The 24,272-nt window shown below is 50.8% G+C and overlaps 6 protein-coding genes across 6 annotated transcripts; 2 read left to right on the top strand and 4 right to left on the bottom strand.

Annotated features, from left to right (window-relative positions):
• Positions 1-2,346: 2,346 nt before the first annotated feature.
• On the bottom strand, positions 2,347-4,074 carry GCG54_00008933 (uncharacterized protein; the record flags this gene model as incomplete). Its single annotated transcript, XM_045408888.1, has 1 exon — positions 2,347-4,074. The coding sequence occupies one exon, from the start codon at positions 4,072-4,074 to the stop codon at positions 2,347-2,349; it is 1,728 nt and encodes a 575-aa protein (XP_045266631.1).
• A 1,568-nt stretch (positions 4,075-5,642) lies between these two features.
• GCG54_00008932 (uncharacterized protein) lies at positions 5,643-6,453 on the bottom strand (the record flags this gene model as incomplete). Its single annotated transcript, XM_045408887.1, has 3 exons — positions 5,643-6,098; positions 6,154-6,346; positions 6,392-6,453. 3 exons carry the CDS (start codon positions 6,451-6,453, stop codon positions 5,643-5,645), a joined length of 711 nt encoding a protein of 236 aa, XP_045266630.1.
• Positions 6,454-15,374: 8,921 nt separating this feature from the next.
• GCG54_00008931 (uncharacterized protein) lies at positions 15,375-15,572 on the top strand (the record flags this gene model as incomplete). The annotated part of the gene is made up of 1 exon (XM_045408886.1): positions 15,375-15,572. The coding sequence occupies one exon, from the start codon at positions 15,375-15,377 to the stop codon at positions 15,570-15,572; it is 198 nt and encodes a 65-aa protein (XP_045266629.1).
• Positions 15,573-15,673: 101 nt separating this feature from the next.
• Positions 15,674-17,040, bottom strand: GCG54_00008930 (NAD(P)H-hydrate epimerase; the record flags this gene model as incomplete). Its single annotated transcript, XM_045408885.1, has 6 exons — positions 15,674-16,068; positions 16,135-16,231; positions 16,594-16,688; positions 16,744-16,809; positions 16,869-16,977; positions 17,029-17,040. 6 exons carry the CDS (start codon positions 17,038-17,040, stop codon positions 15,674-15,676), a joined length of 774 nt encoding a protein of 257 aa, XP_045266628.1.
• An 844-nt stretch (positions 17,041-17,884) lies between these two features.
• On the top strand, positions 17,885-18,844 carry GCG54_00008929 (uncharacterized protein; the record flags this gene model as incomplete). Its single annotated transcript, XM_045408884.1, has 2 exons — positions 17,885-18,747; positions 18,814-18,844. 2 exons carry the CDS (start codon positions 17,885-17,887, stop codon positions 18,842-18,844), a joined length of 894 nt encoding a protein of 297 aa, XP_045266627.1.
• A 3,005-nt stretch (positions 18,845-21,849) lies between these two features.
• GCG54_00008928 (uncharacterized protein) lies at positions 21,850-23,124 on the bottom strand (the record flags this gene model as incomplete). The annotated part of the gene is made up of 1 exon (XM_045408883.1): positions 21,850-23,124. The coding sequence occupies one exon, from the start codon at positions 23,122-23,124 to the stop codon at positions 21,850-21,852; it is 1,275 nt and encodes a 424-aa protein (XP_045266626.1).
• Between the last annotated feature and the right edge of the window lie 1,148 nt (positions 23,125-24,272).

Genomic DNA, 24,272 nt, shown 5'->3' with positions numbered 1-24,272 from the left:
ATATTTAATCTATATTATATTTTTTCTAATCTCTACTAACTATAAACTAAGTTTAAAGTTATTTTATATATAAATCCTTTTATATAAATAGTCTTACTATTTATAAGTACTATTTCCTTTATTATTATAAATATTTATTCTAAAATAGGATAAGTATTTATTCTAATATCTACTAAGTATTTATTCTAATATCTACTAAGTATTTATTATAGGTCCCTTATCTATACTTATTCCTTATTATTATATAATTTATACTATAGTTCTTCTATTCCTAAGTAAGTTCCTATTATTCCTAGGATCCTATAGAGTATAAATGTCCTATTCTAGCCGCCTAACGCCTAAGTAGGTTGGTTAACTGTTATCTATGCATAATGGGTTATAATAGTAGTCTGGATGTGGGGGTGGTCTGGAAGTAGGTGTGGGACGTTAATTAGCCTGGACCCCGCTCGCCTTATACTGTGATCCACTAGCAGTTGATGGGATACCCTCACGGTAGATATATTAATAATTAGCAAAACTCTCTCATTTTGGTCTCGCAATATTAAATCGACGTCTTCATTAGTGCATTTAGATAAGTCTAAGCGATAGCGGTCATTCCAATATTCGCATCTGTCGTTTCTTAAGTCCACGGATAAGTGCTCCAATCTAAAAGTGCATCACAAGAACAGGGCTCCGTGAAGCAAACTCCAGAGCATGTTTGGCGTCCATCAAATGCGTTCATATGTGAATTCTGCCCAGCGCTCGCTGCGTCAGAGGAATTTTGAACGCTGTTCGTGGCAGTACCATACGTATTTCTGGTAGCCTGCTCGGAACATTGAGGGCCTGAATCCCTTTGCACGACAAGCTCTTGCAATGTTCCAGATGCCTTTCTTGGAGGAGGTTGGTTCCCGGGCACTGACTCCGGTGTAGGCAAAAGAATTCCGGACAAGTGAGTGCTGCTTCCAGTATTGCTCGTCCTTGATCTGATCTCATCCTCACTATTCATGGGGCGTCTCGAGAGATTCGAGTTCAGGAACCGGGAACAAGCCAGTAACACGTTGTGTCTTCGGAGATTGTCGTCGGCAAAGGTTTGGAACAGTCTCCAGTACCTTTCACCTGGTTTGGAGCTGATCGCAAAGCCAGCAGATTGGCAGATTTTGCCACTCAGATCATGCACGAGGCTCTGGCACCTCTCGGAGTCGTCGGCAAAAGTCTGCTTCACTTCATCAAGCTCAATCACCGGCTCGAACTCTACTACGTTTTAGTTTCTGTGCATTTTAGGCCAATCTTCTAGCATTTGTAATGAAGCTTGAAATTGCGAAGGGGTGGTATGTGGTAGAACTTGACCTACCTTCTGAAGGAACAGTATCATCTTCTGGAAATAGAACTTTCCACAGTGTTGACCAGTCCAAAACCTGAGTCCGTGATTTCCTATCCGCCAACTTGACCCCTTTCTCAGTAGTTATCCCATCCTCCGGGTCATGATGGACAACACTGTAGACTCCTTGCTCGCGTATCATGCACATCTGATCGGATGGCACTCGGATATGGTTGTCAAGGGCTTCTGATGTTGGGAAAGTTTCTTGGCATCGCCGGCAAACGAATGAACTGGCTGCCGTTCTCTGATGGAATAATCTAATTTGGCGTCTTGATCAAGGATCAGCAGTGCGTTCATAAGCTGCTACCCAATCTTAACACGAGGACTTACTTGACCAAGGATATTGAATCATGCGCAACGGTCGCGCAACTTGGGTGTTGACGTACATTGAATCTCAGAGGATTGCGCTTTCGATAAGGGCAGGTATAACGACCATGAGTCTTGCCCTTCTTTCGTGTCTTCGACCCATGTTCTGGGCAATTGGTATCTTTTTCATCATCGTTGTTGTTGCTGTTGTTATCACCTCTTTTTGAGGGCCCGGCTGATGCATCAGACCGCCGTCGCTTCCTGTCTCTGGTGACACCGGCTTGCCCGTCGTCAGGGAGAGGAGAGTTTCCACTCGCCTTTTGCTCAGGATTCACGTCTCTTGGATAGTTGTTGACAACTCGCAAATAACTTTCAGTTGGGCCAGGGGAATGCTCATGTGAAAGTGACGTGATGACTGAAAGTTCATCAAGACACCTGCGTACGCTTTCCCATGCCTCTTCAGGGTGGGGAACTTGGCTAAGGGATATGTTAAAAGCATTGCTCAAAACCAGACCACATATATCGTCGATTGAGGGACTGGCTTCACGACTAGAGACGTTGGAAGTGTTGATAGAGTCTTCGTTTTCCTCGATCTTCACAACGGCTGGACGGCGGTTGATTGCGCGACGCCTGCAAATCTATTAGCATTACCTCGACGCGTCAAAGATGGGAAGGTTAATTATTCACCCATCCTCGTACTCGCAATCTAAGCTGTCAACTTCTTCTTTTTCATTCGGTCGTTCAGGCCACGTCAACTCAATCTTGCCGACTTCTTCATTGGGCTCTTTTTCAAGCACATCGCGCAGCTGTTGCAGAACCTTCTGGCTCTTTCTGTCCCTTGCATTGTAATTGATCACAGAGTTTGCATTGGACTCGTCGTACCACAAGTCCAAACTTGTTGAGCCCATTCTGCCCGCTCCCCGGCCAGTTGGTAAGCCAAACCAACCCCACTCATCCAGCACGGATGAACGCAGCTTTGCCTCCCCCTGTGCCGATAACCATGTGAAGCATGCCTCCAAATGCGCGTAAGTCACAGAGTTATTCCCTGCTTTTTGAATCTCATCGGCCAAAATTCTCAAGGGAGTCCGACCACGGATGTCTTTGGCATGGACGTTGGCTCCTTTGACGACCAGCGTCTTCATTGCAAGCTTTTTGCCGAGCCGAACCGCCACATGTAGAGCTGTTTCACCGACGCGATTTCGTGCTTGTATGTCAGCTCCTGACTCGATAATTCGGTCGATGATGTTAACCGGGGTTTTTTTATCATCGTCCTCCGGCAAATACGCCACGAAATGCATTAATACAGTGTTTCCCAAGGCATCATACGCGTTGACGTCGACTCCAAGTTCTATCAGGTCCAGCATGATATCTTCCCTCCTCTTGAAAAACTTTGTCGAGGAATCGTGTTCCATCTTCTTGTGATTATACTTCTTTCCCAATATCGGATGTTCTCCTGTCAGATTGGGTAGCTTGTGGAATGCCAGAAGTGAGTTTTGCGAGATGATGATGGAGGCAGTACAGTGCAGACCGTTCCAGCCGCCCTCATTCTCAGCCCTTTTATCTTCGCACGCGTAGACTCGGTCGATTATTTCGCGTAGTCGGGCCTGATAATCGACTGGACCGAGTTCATCTGGCTTGTCTGTTGTATGATGATTCTGGGACGGTATCTGTGATCGTGTTGCTTCCGGAACTGTACCAAACGCATCTCTTGTTGCATAGACATCAGAGTCGAATAGCTCCATTAACTCGGCAAGCGTTTCATGGCTGATTATTGATTCAGTCATCAGGTGGAAAATACTTCGGCCGTACACGTCTTTCGAATAGACATCCAACTTGTTGGGACTATTGTCGGAAGCAAGATGACGAAGCAGCACGCGGAGGTAAATGGCATCCCCTGCGTACCATTTCCTGGAGAGGCAGTGAAGGAAACTCTCGCCGGACGTATTAAGGCACCTGGCCAAGCCGTCGTGTTCTATCAGTGCCCGAAGAAGGAGTGCAGGGTGTGCCCGAGCGGCAAAAAAATGCAGCAGTGTGTTTCCAAAGGCATCGCAGTAAGTGAGATCGCTTTCAAAGATCGGCCCAAATTTGAGAATCCTCTCGGCTTGAGTAGTAAGACCGTTAGGTGTAGCCCACAAGAGGTGCTTATCGACGACTGTCGCGTACATGCTGCAAAGGCATTCATGGTAGTCGTGGGCGTCTGTGCCCTCCATGCAGATACCTTGCTCTTTTCGAAATAGATCAACTCCCAGCATATCTGAAGCCATGATCGACGTGTGAGCTTTCTGAGCCACAGCAGCGGCTTTGATAACCTTGAAGGCGAGCCCATCAAGGTCTGGAGCATTCTGACATTCCTCTGAAGCGACGGTAGTGCTATCCATGGATATCTCCCCGAGAATGAACTCGGTCTCCATTCCGCTATTGCCACAATATCTCTCAAGCAATTCCCGTGTTTCCAGTGGGACTTTCGGTTGCGATCTGGGCGCACAGCTTAGATGTGGTAATTGCTCTAGACGGTGATCTCCTTCTTCAAGTTTCATTCGAGGCTGAGGTGAAGAGCGGTGATGCAAAAACGCGCCTTTGGGTGAGATGACTACATTCTCGTCCTTTGGAATACAGCGTTTGCTCTCGTGTACTGACTCAAGTCGTTCTTGAAGTAGCTTTAATCGCCTTTCGGCATCTTCTCGGTTCCGAGGATGCAGCCATCTGGGGTCCTTGTCTAGCATCGTGCTGAGCTTCTTTTGGGCAAGGTCTTTACTCCTAGATGCATGCTTCAGTCCGGTGTTGTGTGGCAAGACGCTGATCTGGCGATACATACAGGTTGGGTCCATCTTTGCTCCGCAAAATTTCGGCGATTGATGGAACTGAAAGCGTCGTGTACAAGTAAAGTCTCACCAGTTTCCGTTCAAGCGAGTCGGTCCAACAAAATTTGCTGCGACCGGATGCTGAATCCTTCTCGAGTGCAGAACTGGACTTGGACGCGCCAAGACTACCGGGTAGAGAAACACCCTGTTGATCGGTGGCATCATCTTGAAGGTCAGAACGAGATATCGATTCGGAATATTCAGACAAAGGATATGAGATAATGTTCGTCATAGCGGTCGATACCGGTGGTGCTTGGATTTGGATAGGTAAGCCGTGCAACTTCGATGATAACCGACTGTAAGATGCAAACCATGTAGGAGGAGGAGTGAGTGGTTTCGTCAGAATCAGGCTTCGGCTGGGGAAAGATAACCAGCAGTGGAGGTGTTCAGGCCACACAGTCCAATGGACTGATGCACATAAGACGTGGCGGAGTAGCAATGCCGGGGTTTGGCACCGCTGAGCCAACGACGTTGCGGCACATTTCCTAGGCGATGGAAACTACTCTTGATTTGATTGGTTCATTCACACGAGAATGAGAACACGTCGGTTTTGCGTCTTTGGAACTCCATTTTCTCATTTCCCCCGGATTGGAGGCCTTGCTTTGCAACACCCATCACACTACGGAAAGCCTCTTTGACGCTCGTATACGGATCTACAAAAATCATATCGCAGAATGCGGATGAACTGAAGTCTAATATGCAACGGATTCGTCTCAGAGTCGACAGGCCCCAGCGCGCACTTACCTAAGGCCCATACTTCCAGCTAACCGAGTGCGTGTTGGCTGTAAATAATGCCAAATAGGGACGACGATGACGCGACGAAATACATAACAGCAGTAGTAAGCCCAAGAGTATATATGTGAAGTAACCAAGCAAATAATGAAATATCAACATCGTCTCACATGTGAATGTAGGTAAATGGATCGAGAAATCCCCGCGTGGCATTCTACTTCTGTCCACAAAGCTGTCTCTAGCAATGTTAGTAATGGCAGATATAGGGAAACACGAGATGTATATTGAATTAAATCTAGCAGAGGAAGATTACATGGCTCTTTCCCCCCGGTGATTCCCGCTGCCGGAACCATGTATCAACACGACTGACCGAGGACCGTGCTGCCTCAGGCAGGAAGTTGCTCCATCTGATAATTCTGCCCCTCGAAGTCCTTGAAATCAACATCTCTGTCAGGATAGTGTCCCCCATCGAGGAAGAATTCGATCATTCCCGTTCTTCCACCCCAAGTCTCCGTGGCGAAAGCGCGAATCAAGTCCGTACCGTTGAGCAGGGTGCTAGACGTCCACAGCTTGCCATCCCGGGCCCAGCGCTTGTCAACCCAATTGACTACTGGCACGGTCTTCTTCATCAACTCGAACATCATACGAGGACATGTGGACGTTTTTCCAGCGAGAATGCCAGCCTCAAGCAGAGGCACCATGCCGCCGCAGATGGTGAGGAATGCGCTGCACTGCTCAAAAGTCTTGCGGATGAAGGCAATCTCGGCGGGGCTTGTCTTGTATTTGAAGTCATGAGCACCCATGAGAGCAATGTCAAGAGGCGGGCAAGATTCGAAGGAGTCCTTCACATTGTTAGCTGGATTGCGACGACGTGTGGCGGGGCTCGCTTGGACTTACAGTGGGCAGGATCTGAGCATTGCTCGCCAACTTAGCCGGCTTGCCATCCTCAGTGACCCAGTGCAGCTCAAACTCGAGTCCGTCGTCCATCGTGTTTGCAGGAAGGTTCATAGCAGCTGCAGTCTCCTTGTCCCCGCTCCACTGGAAGCAGTGGAAGAATTCGAAAGGAGCTACGTCGAGCATCTCAGTGATGCTGTGGCCACGTTAGTCAACTCCATCTTGGGGCTTGAATACATACCCCTTGGTCAAAATCACGCCGGCGTGGATCTTGCGGTTTGGGTTGCTGAGGTCGAAAGACATGATGGGCAAATGTGGTAGGTTTTTTTTTTTTTGGAGGGTTTGGTAATCAATTGAATTGCTGATGGTGATGCCGTTTTCGAGATACGCACTCCCTAGCAGTCTTATATGTATTTTGAATTAATTCGGACTGAAAATGTCGGCTACCAAACTCTCCACAAACTCCTGTCATTGAATCCGATGTTGTAAGTCAAATTCCGAGTCGGGTCGTGACACGGGCGCTACATCCGAGTGGGTCCGGAGGTTAAAGGTCGGTGCCGGGATTAGCTCCCCCCAGAAACGGCGCTGGCGAACGGTGGGCCCGAGCGTAGATCAGAACTAGTTTTTGGACACTCGATCGGATCTTAGTTCACTTCCGGCTCTCAGCGGAACTTGCGGTTAGCGGCCGGGAGGTTGGCTGGCGCCTGCTACTCAATGGGACTCCGTCGGTTACAACCGTGCATACTTTCAATCCACTCGGCAGGGATTCAATGTGCCTGTCAAGCATGTGTAGTCAAGTCTACCAAGAGTGTCTTGAACTATCATCCTACTTGTTGGACTGTGTTTGGAAAGAGCAGAGATCATTGCAATGCTTCCTGTATTCAAGAGAAACACGCCTCTGGCTAAAAAAGGCTGCTGCAAAGCTCCTCCGCTTTTATTCCAGTCTTCAATCTCTGCGTAGTCTCAGCAGAGTCCTATCATGGATGACTCAACCCTGCCTCAGCAGCAGGCCGCTTCAAGGAATCATACCCGAAAACCTTGAATGGCAGGTCAAAGATGCCGTCGCTCCATCCTCCAAGATCCTCCGAGATGCCTCCAAAAGCTTGCCTAACTCGCTCGCATAGGCGGTAACATACTCCCCATCAACACGAACAGCCGGGGGCTTGCACAGCATTCTTTATCTCAAGCTCATCAGGATATTACTCCCTGGCTGGAAAGTCGTCTTCCGTGGGCTTTCCATCCTCATCAAACCGCCTGGAGCAAGAGGCGCTGCCATTCCATCCGAGTGTCGATAGACCGGGTTTGTTCGTGGATGCCAAAAGACTTGATAAACACCGTCCTCTGCGAAGGAGAGAAAGGTTTTACACAGGCTTACTGAAACTTGCGTGTTGTAGAGTCTAGGAAAAATATTGTGTTAGTTCCGCGTATAACTTAATCGTGGTGTTGTACTCACCTATACGATGAAGCTTGTTCTCATGAAGAAATGGAAGGGCCTTTGTCTCTTGCTCCACCACTCGTTCAACAAAGTTCTGACTGAATTCTCAAGTAAATTCCTCGTGAAGGCGAGAAACCCCAGACCCAAGACCCCCAGGGTACTTCATGTAGAGATTTGATGTCTCCCATTCGGTCCGTCAAGCCAAAGTCTCGAACCACAGCGTCAAAACGTTCGGATGTGGTGATGATGCTGATGTGGTTATGGTGGATAAGAGCAGGCTTGTGAAACCAAATATAGAGGCCAAACCTTGAGCGCGCCTCAACCTTCAACGAGACGAGTGGCATTCGAGGGTGGCTACGTATTCATATTGTCTACAATCAACAAAATTTGTTTCGAATGAGATAACAAAGAAATTTAATGATTGCCAGGAACGACGTTCGGAAGTCGGATGTTCATCGTCAAAGCATTCGAATTCCAGGACTCAGCAACTAGTTTATCAGTTTGCTCTGATCTACTTCAATATCGTTTCCAAAAGAAAAGAAACTATGTTCCCCTACAGCTTTGCGACTTATTTTCTTTTGTTTCTACTGTCCTCTCTGTTACCACCTCCACTCTTGTTGTCGATACCCTGAAAGTCTGCGTCTCTGCTTCCCCTCTGCCCTCTTGCCGTCAGCTGCTACGTTTCACTCATTGCACAGGGTCTGTTGACGATAGAGTTGTCTCTGTGAAAGCAAATATAGTCATACTGTAAAATGTAGCCTCCAGTGGTGTAGGAGCATAGAACCACACCTGCCCATAGATCGTGGCATAATAGGATAGTAACAATAGCGAAAGCTCATGTATCAATCAGCTATATTCTAGTCTCACTGTTCAACTAGAAGGCTTGATACCGAAGACACTTGCACTTCTTGTTCGCTGATGACTCGAAGACTTGCCGGAGTACCGAAGCTCTCGCTACCTCTCCAAAGTCGCAACCTAGGTTAATCTAAACCTGGCTGATAAGAACAGCTTAGAACGCAAGTAACCTTACCGTGAGAACGTTCCTCGTTCAACGAAGCAGGTGCGAATAACCTATCGCACCTTCCCTCAACGCCCATAAACCACACCATTACCCTCCACAAGCTGGCACCAGAACCCAAACATCACCAACTAAATCCCAACTCAAGCAACTCATTCACTCAACCACAACCACCCAGCCGCACCTCCCAATTCACCATAACACCTCGACCATCAACCACCTCATCATCAACATAAGAGCATCACAACTTCCCACCCAATAACTCACCACCACGTATCCTCTTCTCAACTCCACCAACCCTCCTTCGCCATCGCCATAATGTGCACAATCCACATCCTCAAATGCCCCTCCTGCAACGCCATAGCCTCCGCCAACCGCCACACCTGCCCCCTCACGCCCGCCGCCCAAGTCTGCCACGCAAACCACACAAACTCCATCACGACCTACTCCCTCCTAGGCAGCTGCACGCCCTGCCTGACGCGCGTCGGGCCCTACCACGCCCTCCCCGCCGGCGCCGCCTTCGTCGTTCCGCCGTGGCAACGGAGCAGCTTCTCCCACGACAGCCTGGTCAGCACCAACCAACGATGCGAGCGGTACCTCGCCCGCCTGCGGATGCTCCGGAAGAGAGTCGAGACACATGCGAGAAGGTTGTCGTCAGGGCTGGAAGAGTCTTTGCAACGGAGCCGAGGAAGCAATAGCAGCGGTGTTGGTGGTGGTGAATCACACGGCGGGGCCCGGAGGCGGTGTCATATCTGGAGATGGACCATTGAAGTTAGTCTGCGCGGGGGATGTAGTCAGAGAGAAACGAATCGCAGCTTCTGCTGACGGAATATACGCCACTGCTTTCGTGATGAAGTGACGCGGCTTTTGGCCTGTTGTTGAAAAATCATTTCGAAACATGACAGGTGTTGTTCTATGATAGATGTTTTGTCATCGAGTGGACACTATCTAGCTACGGCGGAGTTCTTGGGTCAAGCTTGACTGAAAAACATCGAGGCCTGACCCAGTTGTAGAGAGATAAGGCCTGTAACATGCATGAACAATATCCAAATCGAGAGGTGGCCCAGCCTCAATATCCCTTCATGCAGTTGAATATCGCCGGCAGGCAAGATGTGGCCATTCGACGTCATGGAAGCATGGATAAGATAGTTTGGGCGATACCGAGGCCTGCAAGTGGGAAGACAAGTATGAGGCTGTACTTGTACACCGGAGTACACCGTGGAGGTATCGCTCGGGCCGCTGAGTTGAGATAGAATAAGCAATGCCATGCGGAGAACCGTCAAAACCATTGTTCGTTGTCAAAACTAACTCAGGACCCCTCACTTACGGCTGGCAAAAGTCACTGACGATGATCGCAAGCATGTCGGGAACCGAAATCGGGGTTGTTGCAGCCCTGGCGCGCCTTGTCTGACGCAAACCCAAAACCCCGCCCCACCCGATCCCCAAATTGCTGGAATCTTCGCGAAACACCCGGCCGAGTGCCATTGCTCCCGATTCAATCAGGCGACAACGGCAAACGATTATCATGAAATCTGCATTCTTGGTCACTAATGATCCTCGTGGTCAGGCACGTGCACTCATTAGCACGGAAGGCGTGCATAGCCGTCGGCCGTAAGATCGCTTCCGGCCGGAGCACTTGTAGCGGAGTGGTGCAATACCACCGGTTGGATGATTGTGCGAATGCCCTCAAACCTTGGAAGCGTCGGAGGGGCTATGCAGCTGCCGCAGGGGCAAAGACTGGTAGGCGACCGTCAAATTTTGATTGCGATTCCATCGCCGTGCGTTTCCCCAAGCGGCAAGGATCAGCACGGTTTGCCCGAAACTCTCACCTCTAGAATCATCTAGACGAGTCGCAAAAAGGATTGGCTTATTCAGTGGTCACCGCCGCTGAGGCTTCCGTGGGACGACAGACGATGTCTCCAAGAAGAGTACTGATTTTCATGCGAGGCCGTCGGGTCGGAGCCAGCTCCGAGACACGGACCATTGATATCTGTTGCTGTCGGTAGGATGACTGGGATCCGGGAGCCCGTGTTGAGGTGTCGTCGGTACGGACAAAGCGGCGTTGTGTCGTAGAGCGGCACCGGAGATAATTGCCCGGCATCCAGCGTTCCTAGAACGCCGCTGGTCAAAAGCCAAGGCACAAGGTCGCGGCCCAACATGAGAAAGGATGAGGATGCAGCAAACACTCACTGCGTTGCAGGAGACCAAAGCCCCCTTTTGTTGTGTAGGCGGGGTTCGGTGTGGGGCCAGAGCTAGCTGTCGGTTATCAGAACAACACACACAGACAGAATTGCATGCAGAAACCGATGGCGGTATCTCGAAAACTTCAGCACGACTCGAGTGTGAGGCCCACGGGCGTATTCGGCCGGGGTGTGTCGTTGTACTCTAGTCAACACACGGCCGGGACAGCTGGGACGATAAAACTCAATCTCGTTGGGTGTCGACAGCGGGTATGCGAGCCGTGACGGTCAGATTCGTGTGCCCACTGCCATCCATGATGACGTGAGTCGAGACGAGGAGCTGACGGCGGAGGTGTTTCTCCAGGGAAGATGATGATGGACCGGGTGCGAGGGTCGAGCTGGCGGGGAGGGTACCGGGGTATTTTGACCATTTTCGTTAAGCAGTTGTAGCAAGCAAGAAATTGCAGAACTGCGATACCCTGCTCGCACTGCCTGCCCGCTCCGCTACAGCGGTTGCATCTCGTTTGAACGTCGACACTCGTTATCCGCCCTTCTGGGACCACCGGAGGCCTTCAAGTCATGTCCACCAGCTCGATTGGACTACCCACTCGGGGCCTCATCATTTATCTCATATCATTGTATTGGACCCTTGTTAGACCCCTGCGTAAAGGGCCAAAATCCGCCGAATCTGGTCGGAAGGGACCGTTATCCGCCACGTTGACCCTCGTGGTGACCTGCCACCACCCACTGGCATCTGAAGCGGACGAAATGCTTCAAACTGCAGAACAATTACGAAGCTTGCAGCAAACAAATGCCCACCGTGCCATGGCATTGGTGACCGCTGCCATGGCGAGGCGTTCTTCCGACGAATTTCACAATTAAAGCAAACATGCGACTGGCTGCAATTTGATGCCGAGCTGCTGACCGCCAAGCACAGTGTGGGCGAGGCATTGCAAAGAAGTGTTCTCCACGGATGCGCGTAACCAATGACACAGCGATTCGGGAGCTAGGTGTTGATGAAGCACCAATGAATCGTGGTTGGGACGGAACAGCGTGGGGAGGTTTCTCCAGGAAGCGGCGCGATCCCTGACTGAGGGTCTTGTGAGGGAGATCGCAGAGTCTGACGGGCCACAATCACGGCAACTGTGGCTACCGGGCTCGTCCAATAGCTGCGGTGCGCATGGCCTCAGCGACCGTCGTGCACCAGCTGCCACATGCGCGGGCAGTAGCCAGGAAATGAGCCTCAAGTTGGTGGGGGCCAATGGAAGGTGATTCGCCACCAGGGCTGCTCTAGCTTCCTCCTGGCGGGAGGCCAAGAGGGCATTCCCGTCCAGGGCCACCACAGGGTCCAGACGCGCCCATTTTGCTTTCTCGAAGCCACCAGAAGTTTCGTGCACCTTGTGGCCTGCCTGTAGGAGTATCTCCTCGTTTGACTTTGATGTGAATGTTCATGTTCCTCAGGCGAAGGGCTCCCAGCACGATTGCCTTGTGCGGCCCCACGCCATTTGTGTCGATGGCATGGTGCGTTCATTGTTGGCTGTGTCGGGAACGCCCGAGGAAGCTGGACTGGCTCCTCTTGATGTCGTCGCCTGCCGAGTAGAGGCCACCATGATCCAATTGAGGCGGTGACGGTTCGAGAACTTTGTGGTTTTGTTCTTGTCGGAGAATTTGAGCTCCAAGTCCTGACTCCAACCGTGCCAGGAGGTGCTCGTTGTTGCCATCCCACGGGGCTGAAGCTGTGGTGTAGCTTGTGGTTGTCTATGACGTGGTGTTTGCACCTACAGACCGGGTCGGCTCACGAGGAAGCGACAGGGCAGGGGGGAGGCAGCTGACGGATTGACAGCGAAATGCGACAAGGCGATAGGATAGGCTGGGTACATCAAAGGCCACGCGGGCCGGATGGGATTTTCGGGTTGAATTGCGATATCGAGCTCGTCGTCGTGTGTTCTCCGCCACTTTTTGCCCTGATGCCCTGTCTCCCTGCCCTGGCGGTCCGGAGCTAATCGTCCTGAACTGACGAAGGTAAGCCCTTTTTTCCTCCTCCGACACGGAGATTGGAACCTCAGAACGCAGTGCCCCGGGGGTCGGAAACCGAGCAGAGTAGCACGACTCGTCTGTGAATGGATCCTGCAGAGAGGGTAGGAGGAAAATAGCAAGCGGACAGAGCGAAGTGACAAGTTTCGACCCCGCTTGCGTTGTTGGTTGACGAAAAAGGATGTCGGAGACGTGCGATGAAGTATGACGATAATGAAGACAGGACCTCAAGGTGGGGGGAAGGTTGACCGGACGAGGCGTGGCGGGCAAGCAAGGTGAGGTAAGGAAGGCCGGGAACAGTCAGGCACGGCACGCGGAAGCTGATCAGATGGGAATCTCGGGGTGGGCAGTTGCGGGATACGTACTCCGCAGTTGAGAGGAAGAGGAAGGCGCGACGAACGAATGTGGCACATGTACCTGCTACTTTCGCATTGAATCCCTGTTGGACCCTTCCTTCCATTCTACAAGCACGGCACGGCTGGCTTCCTTCCTCGGGCAGGCGACGGGTAGGCCAACCGTGCTTTCCCTCTGGTTGCCATCGCATTGCCTCGTGGGCAAGACCGAGGCGGGCTGGTTCCTTTCTCCTAGTGGGAAAGAACAATGCAACGATTCCGACACGGTACATGATTAGCAGACGGCAAGCGCAAAGTGCCCTCATGGCTAGACCATTGTCCCGGGCCAATACAATGGGCAGCAGCGTTGAGCCGGCGCATCTCATTCTTGCCTTCCCGTCAGTAGCGGCGCCACTTGCACCTGCCACCCATTCACTGCACCGAGTGACACCACTCTCCGCTCGCTCGACACTGGCCACGGAATGGCAGCAGCACCTCACCTCACAATTGCACTGCGAAAAACGGGTGGCTTGTTCACTGCAGTGTGCTGGACGGTGGATTCCGTTCGAGTTCGACAGAGAAATAAAAGCGGGTTCCGCTCGGTAGTGTCACTCAGTGCTCCATGCGGCCCCGTAAGCGTTGCCTTGCCGCTCGGTCCTATCACAGGGGGTATGAGGAGCATTTGCTCCGGTAGGGCCCCAAAGGCTCCAAATGGGGACTTCCCGGTCTTCGTCTGCTGCTTCAAGCTGTTGGAGTTGGAGAGTTGCCCCATCAAATAACTTCCCTGAGCCCGCCCTCTACATAGTAGTCCCTCTAGTCCCTCCACTCGGTGCCCTCACCAGCTCAATTCCCTTCCTGTTGGAGAGCATTGGGCAATTGGAGGTCATTGATTGTGGCTTTGCTCTTTGTACCCGTAGGAACCTTACCTCACATAGTGAGTGGTAGTGGCTAGTCCAGGCTTTCCCTGGGTCCCTGGGTCCCTGATTTCCCTCCCAAGCCCCAGCCCGGAATCCCTCAGTCCCTGGGCCTGGGGATTGCAGATGGGGGATGGGGGAATTCTGCCCTTCTCTACCTTGCCTTACCTTAGGACCGTACCTACTCACTGCTGTTCGACACACCTAACACTTTCGTACCCTGTCTGTCCTTGCCTTTTGCCTGACTAAACTCACTGTTACTCCAAGTACTCTGTACCTCGAGTACCTCGTGCTGTCCCTCCCGTACCCTCCCTCTACCTTCTTACCTGGCCTGTCCGTCTGGCTTGAAGGGAGGGGAGTCGCGGACTGGGATTGTCGTAAAAAAGAATGGAATATGGGACGCACCAAAATATACCCAACTAGACAAATCAAAATTCTTATTCATCAGTCTCTTAGACTCTGCCTCGCTCTCTGTCGCTCTGTTCCGCACCGTTGCGTTGGCTTGTTATCCACCTCACTTCCTCACTCACCCTCAACTCTGCCTCTCTGCCCTGCCCCCTCGGACAGCCCCTTCCTTGGACCCTTCCCGTCACTTCACGTCGTTTCGAGTCGCCTCGGGTCCCTTTTACCTTTCTCCCATCCTTTCCCCTTCTTTTCCCTTCCCTCACCTTTCGCCCCTATCACCTCTCTGTTTTTCCCTTGATTTTTAAACACCCCGCTGCTACCCCCTAGCCCTCCCGGAAAGCCGTCGCTCACACGCACGCTTGGCCCAGGCTTTCTTCAGTGGCTCACGCCTCACCACACACCCTTGAACCCCCCCCTCGTCCAACGTCAACGGTCCCCCCCAGTTTGCATCTACCAACCAAAGAAAGATCCTCCGGCACCCTCGTCACAACGTCAGTCGTTAAAAACGCTCCGGCCCTGGCAAGGGTCCCTGTGGAACCGACCGTGTGGCGATTCTTTCACAAATTCTTCAGTCCCATTGGATGACCGGCATATTCGCCGGGGGGCAGCAGCCACATCTGCTCTTTATATCAGCCACACTTGGGCCGCTAGTCTGGCACACCAGCAGCCAGCAGCAGCAGCAGCAGCAGCAGCAGCAGCAGCAGCAGCACCAAGCCTGGTGGTCCCTCCACCTATTGTCATCCGCTTTGTTGTCCATTGCCTTGACGAGGAATAGTTACACTTCCATGTTGCCCTCTTCCGAGCACACAGAACAACTACCCGCGTTTTCATCACCTTCACCACCTACGACCATCACCGAAAAACGACGCTTTCCTAGAAGCGCGAAATCTTGTTCATTCGGCTTTCATGTGCGTTGAGCACAAATCTGTTTGTCCAGTCTGTCGGAGACTATACCTCGTCTATGTCGCCTTCTGCCACGAATACCATCCTCCCCTTCTGGAGTGTCCCAAGGGTCTTGTAGTTCGCCCAATGCAGATGCTCGACGGTCGATGTCCAAGTCCTGTCTGTCCAAACAGCCGAGTGGGAGGCTGTCTGGTCATTTAGACAACTACCCCTGGACGACAAGAAACTCAAAGTAAGCAAACATGTGTCTTTGTCAAAATCACCGGAAGAAATGTTCCAAGTTTTGGAAAAACTAACCTTATTTACAGCTTCTGACCGTTATTGTCCACTTCTACCACCTGGTCGATGCCTTCGTACTGTGGAAGGTCCAGGTTGTATTTTTCAGCAATACCTGGCGAAACGAATCTGCTCCCAAGGTTAGCCTGCGAAAGTTTCTTATTTTTGGGGTTCCTCGAGCTTGGGACATGCCTTCCTCCGACAAAGTGTCGTCCCTTGAAATGCTTCACCAACGGCTTAGGTGCTGTCAGGCTGACGAGTACCTCAGGGTGAAAAGAGCTGCCGAGGCCAGACGATGGCGGGCCATCCTCGATATTCCATGATGATGGGGCGTCAACTGAAGTTACGGGCAATTTCGTCTCCTCGAGCGCCTTGATCACCGCCGGGAAGGGCTCCCGGACCTCGCCAGAGAAGCTGAATCCTGAGATCACGACGTTAGGCGCGCGGAACGACAGTCAACAGTAGAAAGAGCACTTCTTGAACGAACCGAAGATGGCATCCACGATATGGTCCGTCGACTTCAGGGCCGTGGGAAAGTCGTCCACAAATGGGACGTTCAGGTCCTCCAGCTGCTGCGCCAGTCGCTGAGAAAACGATTAGCCACAATCCGATGCACGGCAAGCCCCCGACAAAATTTTCCTGAGGAATTCGATTGTACGGGCAGCATGATATACACGCAAACTATGCCGCCGTTTTCTTTCTCGGGAGGAGGAGCGAGCACAATGAAAGGTTTGTGCGACTTTGCATAGCGAAGCGTAGGTGGAAGAGATTCTCACAAAAGCAAAAGCATCTTAAATCATGTGCGATGTGGAAAAGACTCGACGACGAGAGTCGCTGATAGAGTGTGTTGGCAACGTTCCCAGAAGGAGCACTTGCCCCCCAATGTATTATGCATCCACGACTCATAATGACGAGATAGACAAAAGGTAGATACATCCTCACTCACTTGGTACAGTTCATTCTTACTCCGCTTGGGGTAGTAAATGCTGGGTTTGTAACCGTAGTGACGAAGGTGACGGGCGGCGACTAGACCATCACCACCTATGATGCGAAATAAGCTTATATCGCCGAGGCGCGAGGTGCAGGCGACGCTCACCGTTGTTGCCGGGCCCGCAGGCAACAAGAACATTCGGACCCTTGCTGAGCGGGTGGACGCGGTACACTGGACTTGGCGTCAGCGATTGGTCCCGAGGAACGCGTAGCGGGCGGCTGTTGATTGACCTGCTTGTGAGACGGAGAGACCAGCGAGCTCCATCAGTTGGTCGATGGAAAAGGCACCAGTGCTCATCAGCTCCTTGTCCAGCGCTGCGGCCGCCTTTGCCGAAAGTGTCTAATTGCCATTGTGAGCACCGCGAATTGTGGCATTGCCAGCAGTACTTACCTTCAAACCCATGGTGCTGGACGTTTCGTGATGTTCCTTTTGTGGATGAGATGTGAGAAGTGTGACGTTGAAGTGATGAGCTGTGGCCTAGCTTGTCAGATCAGCAAGTATGGATGAAGTCGGGAAGGGACGTGCGACTGACATCACTCCGCATCGGACTCGTCGGGGCTACGCTCCCCGGTCAGCGACGAATCAAACGGCGCCACAACCCGGGCAGGTGCGGGCGGAGGCCGGTTCGGGGGTCAACGTATGCCCCACACCGTGTATTGCTAGGTATAATTGGCACGGCGCCAGGCATTACACGAGTCGCCGGAGGCTATTGATGTTGGACATTGCAGTGCCATACTAAATCTTGATGCTTTTTCATTTTTTTTTCTGGTAAAGTATCCCTTGATTGTCAGTAAGCTATGATCAACTTGACTGCTTAAGATGGTAGGGAGATTGTACTGCCCTTTTTCCTACGATGAACCCCCCTTCGAGCTTCAACTTTCTCAATAACAGAAAAGGAGATCTGTGCTCTAACTGTTTGATCGAACCGGTTCATGACGGCCCTGGTGTCGATGTAAAATACTCCGTGATATAGCGACAGCACCAGCAAGTGCGAAAAGCTAGAAATGGCTTGATATTGTTGTCGTAAGCTCGGAACGGCTTCCCACATTAATGTTAAATGAGATATCGAGCGCCATAGTCATCCGGGTTGTGGGCGTTTCCAATAATTCAAGGTTAAATGAAGCCTGCCAAGGTACAGAACTTACGCACACGTACGAAGAAAAACATAAAAAGCGCTCGCATCCTTCCTTTCAAAAAGTTGACTGTTCACAATGCTGGTCGAGACCGTCCTCAGACGTCAGCCGCGATGACACGCCACGCGCCCCGGCGAACTGCAACCCAAGATGCAGATCGGATCAAAAGAGAGTTGTCCCCGACGGATTATACCCGCATCATTCCATTTCCAACAGCCTATGTTCAATTCTGGTGCAAAGTTATCGAAATTTGCTTCACAGCGTCGGACGCACTGTCAAAGCTCGCCAAGAAGGAACCCGCCCCTATGCTGGATGTAGACGCATGGGTTAGGCGGGATCACAAAAAGGCGTGCGATGGCTTGAGGGAATGGGCTCGACACAACCGTACCACTGTCTCAAGAATTCCACGAGAATTCTTCCCTTCGTACTCAAGGGATTCCAACTATGACTTTCGTCGGCCCGAGGACGACCAAGACGGCATGAACATCGACGACTTGATCGCCATGATCTCAGCATGGCTCCCCAGCTACACGGCTCAGAAGGTCGAGCATCACTACTACCTCGCTACGAAGCGCACACTCCGCATAATTGGTGGGCTCGACGTGGGAGAGGTCGAACAAATAATTCCGAGTTCCATGGCACGCTGGACCAGCGGAGGACTCTGGCTTTCGAAGTACAAGTGGAGGCTGTACGCTCGGTGCGAGATCGACGAAGACGATTCCTATTTATACAGCGAGATTACGTTCTTTCTCACGGACCTTCCAAAGCAGCTGGAGAAGGGTATTCAATGGACCGACGACGCCAGAGTAAAGGATCGTGAAAAGTTATTTCGTCGGCAGGGGTATTGGGAGCACCATAGCGAGTGGATGGGCCCGGGAAATAACTCTAGTTGGTACGCGCTGACGAGAATCAAGAGCGTTGATGACCCGTCTGCCATGACCCAAGACCCACGCAGCTTCTTTTCCCAATGCCGAACGTAAGTACCATTCCAAGAACCCGCCATGGAGATTATTGAGCTAATGGAATCATCACAGTCTGACAGTCGACCAGCGTACAAGCGATCTAGGGTTTAAATATGTTGTTTTCTCGAAAAAAGACTGCGTGTTTGGAAATGATTGGTTGCAGCATAGTACCCAACCCTGGAGCGAGAATCTGCATATGGAGACATGTCGGCTTTTCGAGCCTATTTGGCCCAAGGTGCCTAGAAAACGAGTTGTTGTTTAAGAAGAATTCTTACTTTGATCTATGTTCGATTTGAAGACGTCCTTCACGGTTTTACGACGTTACTGAATGAATTCCAATGCTCAATTATGCTTCCCGGGAAACGATCAAAGAGAAAATGCGGAAGAGGGCAGCACCAAGAGCTAATCTAAAGTCTAATTTACTTCGAACTTGATCTTCTGTGCTCTCATTCTAGGAGTTGTCTACTCCGATGATGGCTCTGAATCTGCTGTGTCATTTCATAGAACCGCTGGCATCACACTGCCTCATCTCACGCGTGCGCGCTCGCTGTTTGCGCTCGCGTTCCTGCCTCTTCAGCAAAACATGCACCGTCAGCGTGGTGTTTCCAGGAATAAGATAGAGTTGAGGGGGTTTGTGCTCTTCATGCTGCTGAGATCATGAAATGGGAGTCGTTACTAACCTCTCGTTCTTCGCGAGCGATGACGCTCCGGTGCTCCCGCTGCTCCCGTTGGATGCGCTCTTGGCGCTCCTTTCCGTAATAGCCCCTGTAATCCATTTGTGTTTTAGGTTAGGATCTCTGTTTCGGACTCTTGGCGATTTGATTTGTGCTCATTTCATGAATGTCGTATCTTCAACTAAAGTTGCTGGACAATATAGGTCTTATATCCTCATCACTCTTCATTCATTCACTTGATTTGTTCTTGGCATAGCTCAGTGAATTTGATCTTCAGGTTCAAATAATCACTGACAGACAATGGTTCACGAACATTGCGAAAGGCTTGAGGTGGAATGAGACGAACTTTAAAGGAACTTGCATTGCGTTAAGCATGTCTTCAACCAGAGTGGTCATCGAAGTCACGATTAAATTGATGTACGTGAAAAGGGGGGTCATGTTACTGAAAGATGGCCCTACATATCGCGGTGCTCAGCTTAAGCAGGGTCGGTAATTAAGGCTCAGCAAATGCTCATTAAATGTTAGCAGGTAGAGGCAGAGCCGGATACTTATCGAAGAGCACAGCCGAACAGGTGTATGTACGACATAATCCGCGCGACTGAGATTTCTGCATACCCGTAACGACCGATAACATGAAAATCATGGAAATAGTAGCATCTTAGACTTTTATGTAAATCCAGTCAGCTGATAGTGCGCTTGCCCCCCAGGGTTAGTGGACATATGAGGCACCCATACACAAGGCAGACACAAGGCAGACACGCGGTAAAGCCCTCAGCCTGCACCCGTTCGATCCAATTTGATACTTGAGCAGCCCCCTTAATGGCCCTCAAACTAAATGGAAAAAGGTTTCCCGGTTTTCCCCAAGTACATAATTTCCACATTGCCAGCCATTCCTATTGCACCCAACCAAACCAAGCAATTTATTAAACGCACGCTTGTCATCCGAGAAGCTCAAACACTTAGTTTTCCGAATATTTCTAAAGCATCCCTATCTTCTTTTGAGCAACATTGTCGATCAAGCCCATGAAATCAGCCTGAAGCGAAAGCTTTGGCTAGCGACTGCAAGATGGCAGCGAAAGTCGAGAAGCCTCAAGAAAAGACCCCAGATACCACGTTCCTACACGAGTGGCTTGATGTTTTGGCACGAAACCATACGGCTAGTAAAGATTTGTCTTCTGTAAACGGATGGGCCCGGGCTCCTGCAGTGGCCAGTACCAGTCACGCGGTTCCGGAAGCGGAGGAAACCGAATTCGGGATAATTATCAACCTCTATAAATGGCTCAAAGTGACGGAAAACCCTATTGTCGCAAGACTTCCAGAAGAGTTTGAGGGCCATTTATTTCCCAAATATGGCGACAACACAGCCGAAGGGCAACGCGAGAAAGAGTCACTCTCACTAAAACCACGTCCGCTCACTACCACCAAAAGGAGTTTTCGCAAAGACCTGAGTCGGCTTTTAGGTCATGCCCCAACCACATGCGTCAGCAGAATTGAGTATCATACCTACGTCCGGAGCGGGAAAGAAAATCAGACCATAAGAGTGGCTCACGGCTTGGAAGTCAATCAACTTGAATACACGATCCGATCGGCTCTTTGTTGGCCAGTCGAGTACTCATGGATTATAGGTATTCGGTTGTCTATCCCTGGGGAGTCGAAACTGGAAGCTTTCATTGACGCTTGGATAAAGCTCAAGGATCTTCCGAGAGAAATTTACAACGGGCTAGATTGGAACAATGCGAACAGAAAAGAGGATAACGAGAGCTTGTCTCGATCCGGAACATCATACTGGGTTCACACGGCACATTGGAAAGATTCATCACGAGGGGCTTGGGAGGCTTCCATAACATCCCAAACTTTCAATCCCTATGCTACATTTTCTAGAGATGTTCGGGAGCTTCTGTCTCCCACCAATGTCAAATCGTAAGTGGTATACCTCAACCAACTTGAAAACTCCTTCTCATCTCTCCCTAGTTTCGTTGTTCAGCAGCGCACAAGCCCTCAGTGTTTTAAGAACGTAGCCCTCTATCTAAAAGGCGTTTACGGGAATGATCTACTGGGCCAGAAGCTACAGCCTTGCACGGAACCCCTTCAAGAAGAGGCCATCCAGTTCATCAGCCGCTTTTTATCAGACTTTAAACCGCCAGTAGCAAAGCGCTAGTATCCATCAAAGTAAAGGTCTTTATTAGTGCCGGAATTGAGGATCGTAGAGCAACAGGCAGTCGTAGGGAAAGGATTGATACTGTTTTCCGTATGACGCTGGCAGAACAATTTGTGGCGTATTGCCTTCATCAATGTCTCACACAAAGGCTTCAACCTAGCCCGTCGTTTTTGTAATTTTGATGGAAGTTGCTACTTGGGGGGAAAACTCCTAGATAAGCCTAATGGATGGGGCGATATGGACCAAGAGTGCGATCAGACTGTAAGGCAGTGGACCACTAGACCCTACACCAACAAGATGCTCTGAAATTGCTCCTGCTCAAAAACCAGGTCCGTGATGGCCTCTGTAGACTTGCTTAGTGACTTGCCACCCTTTTCGTTGTCTTGCACTTCGAAATACCCGAGTCGTCGGTACCCTTCCGCCAAACCCGGGCCTGTGACTAACAGACCACTCGCAGGGCCCATTCGCAGGAGAAATACCCCTGTATCTGCAGAACTCACCTCTATCAGCGACTGGGACTCTCTAGTATCTGCGATAATCTCCAAGTACGGGTTGGTAACTGCTTGCAGCTGGCTTTCCCTGGGACGATCATCCCGTGTGGCATCTTCCAACGCGGAGATGATGTCAATGCCATCCAGTGATACCATTCCAGGAAAGCTGCGCAGTCTTGCCTTGAGTGCGAGAAAGCCATTCGTTACAGCGCCGTAGGGTATCCGTCGATCAACAAGAGTGACGCCGTAGTCCTCGACGGTGAAGAATGGGGGACTTGACTCTCTTGGAGCTTTGTGGACACCTCGAGGATACACGTGAACGGCACCATTAACACTCGCCCATGACCATGACGGAGCGACGTAGTCGTCGTAACGGCTGGCGTCTATAGAACGGGTGCACCACTGTAACTCGTCCGCCCAGGAATGAGGTTGGTTCATGTCGATGAACAAGCCTGCGACGAAAACGTACTTGTCGAAACCTCGGCTTCGGGCAATGTCGTGAACGACGCTTGCCAAACCAGAAGCTGCCGGGAGCTTGTCTGCGGCGAATCCAAAATGGCGTCTTGAGTAATTCCTGACGATCGCCTCCCACTGGCTCTGCAGAGGTCGCTCATATAGAGTCGTGATCGGGTAGATGTTGTCCACAAGGCTCTCGGGTCCCCCGAAAGACCGGTTGATCATGACGCCCGAGCAGGCCGAGTAGCTCGTTTGGCATGACCAGTAGAGTTGGTCTTGGGCAAATATGATCATTCTTCGTGATAGCATAGACTCCTGTAAAGTCCATCCTCGAGTCGTCAGGACCTCAGGTTGCGGACCAGGCGTGGTGGATAAGAAGATGTGACCAGGCTTCCCATCAGCTGGCTGGAATGCCAACTTGATTGGACCCATTCCGTATGATGGTCGTTTGATGTCAAATAGTCCTTGCGCGCAATGCGAAGCGGAAGCGGCGCATATTGTGAGTACGCTCTTCTGATAATAGTCCCTCATTCTGGCAATCTCGTTTCCTTTGTCCTTATCACTGTCTTGCAAAATGCATAAAGCATCGATCCAGATGAATTCAAGGCCCATACTGTGGCAAAAAGTTACAGCGTCGCACAACGTTTTGGGTAGGTCAGTCGAGTCAATGCCTTGCTTCAGTGAATCTTGGCTTGTTGCCGTCAATTTCACAGGCTGATCACCTCCCCAGCAGTACGACAGCGTGACGTAACCACCAGCTGAGAGTCTCTGGCCGATCTGTGTGCTGGAAATCGCAGGCGTATTCGTTAAGGTCACAAACAGCTTGTCGTCTCTCAGTCCGATATAGAGCAGTCTAGAGGGTGCCTCAGACAATTCCAAAATTTCGGGCGCGTCGTCGGACGAGTCACTAATATGCTGAGACCGACATTCGGCATGGGTGTGAAAACAGGCCTTGAAACTCTGCTGAGCAAACACACGAGAAATCGCAGATGCCTTGTTAGATTCACAGGGCCTTTGATGAATGATGCTAGCAGCTGGATTGTCTATCAACTGAGTGTCAGCTTCGCTGTCGACGAGATACCCATGCTCAGCGCTACGAAGAGATATGACCAAAGACGTTGCAAGCAATGCTGGCAACAGTAGCAACATCCGATTCTTATCTCATAGTAAGAGAGGCAAAGTCTAAGACTAAGAAATCGACAGGACCTCTCCTATGAGATGAAGATGGGGAAAACTCCACTACTTACCCTCAGTTGTCCAGCCATCGAGCAGTACTTCGTTGTCATACCGTGAGCGCGGCAGATCAACTTGCGAACCTTCTGATGTGAGAAGCAGCTTAAATCTTGGCATCGAACCACTTCCAATCAAGCCGAATCCGTAGGTTGGATTGACTTTGGCAGCTAGGCCCGTGAGAGAGAATTGAGTCGCAAGGTGATCAGCCATCCAAATCAGCAGTTCGCAGCCGGCCTTTGCTCCTTCGATTGCCTCCCGGAAGTCTACGCGTGGTTCCAATTGGAAGGTACTGGAATATTCGGGGTTGGAAAACCACACGTCTTGTGCCTGTACTTGTGGCACTTCCGTGATCTTCAATTTCTGGCAATGCGCGCATGTGTGGGGGCTTTCTGCTGTGAACTGCCCTCTTCGCGAGATTGCTTGGTCAGGAGAGAGCCCACTTCGCAGCTTCAAATACTGTAAGTGGTGATCTTGGAGCCATGACGACGTCATTTTTATAGGTATCATCCCCCGAGAGTCGTGACGGA

This window comes from Colletotrichum gloeosporioides (genome assembly GCF_011800055.1).
Source record: "Colletotrichum gloeosporioides strain Lc1 chromosome Unknown consensus_30, whole genome shotgun sequence".
Taxonomy (NCBI): Eukaryota; Fungi; Ascomycota; class Sordariomycetes; order Glomerellales; family Glomerellaceae; genus Colletotrichum; species Colletotrichum gloeosporioides.
Note: the sequence above shows the minus strand (reverse complement) of the source record. Positions and strands in the feature narration are given on the sequence as shown.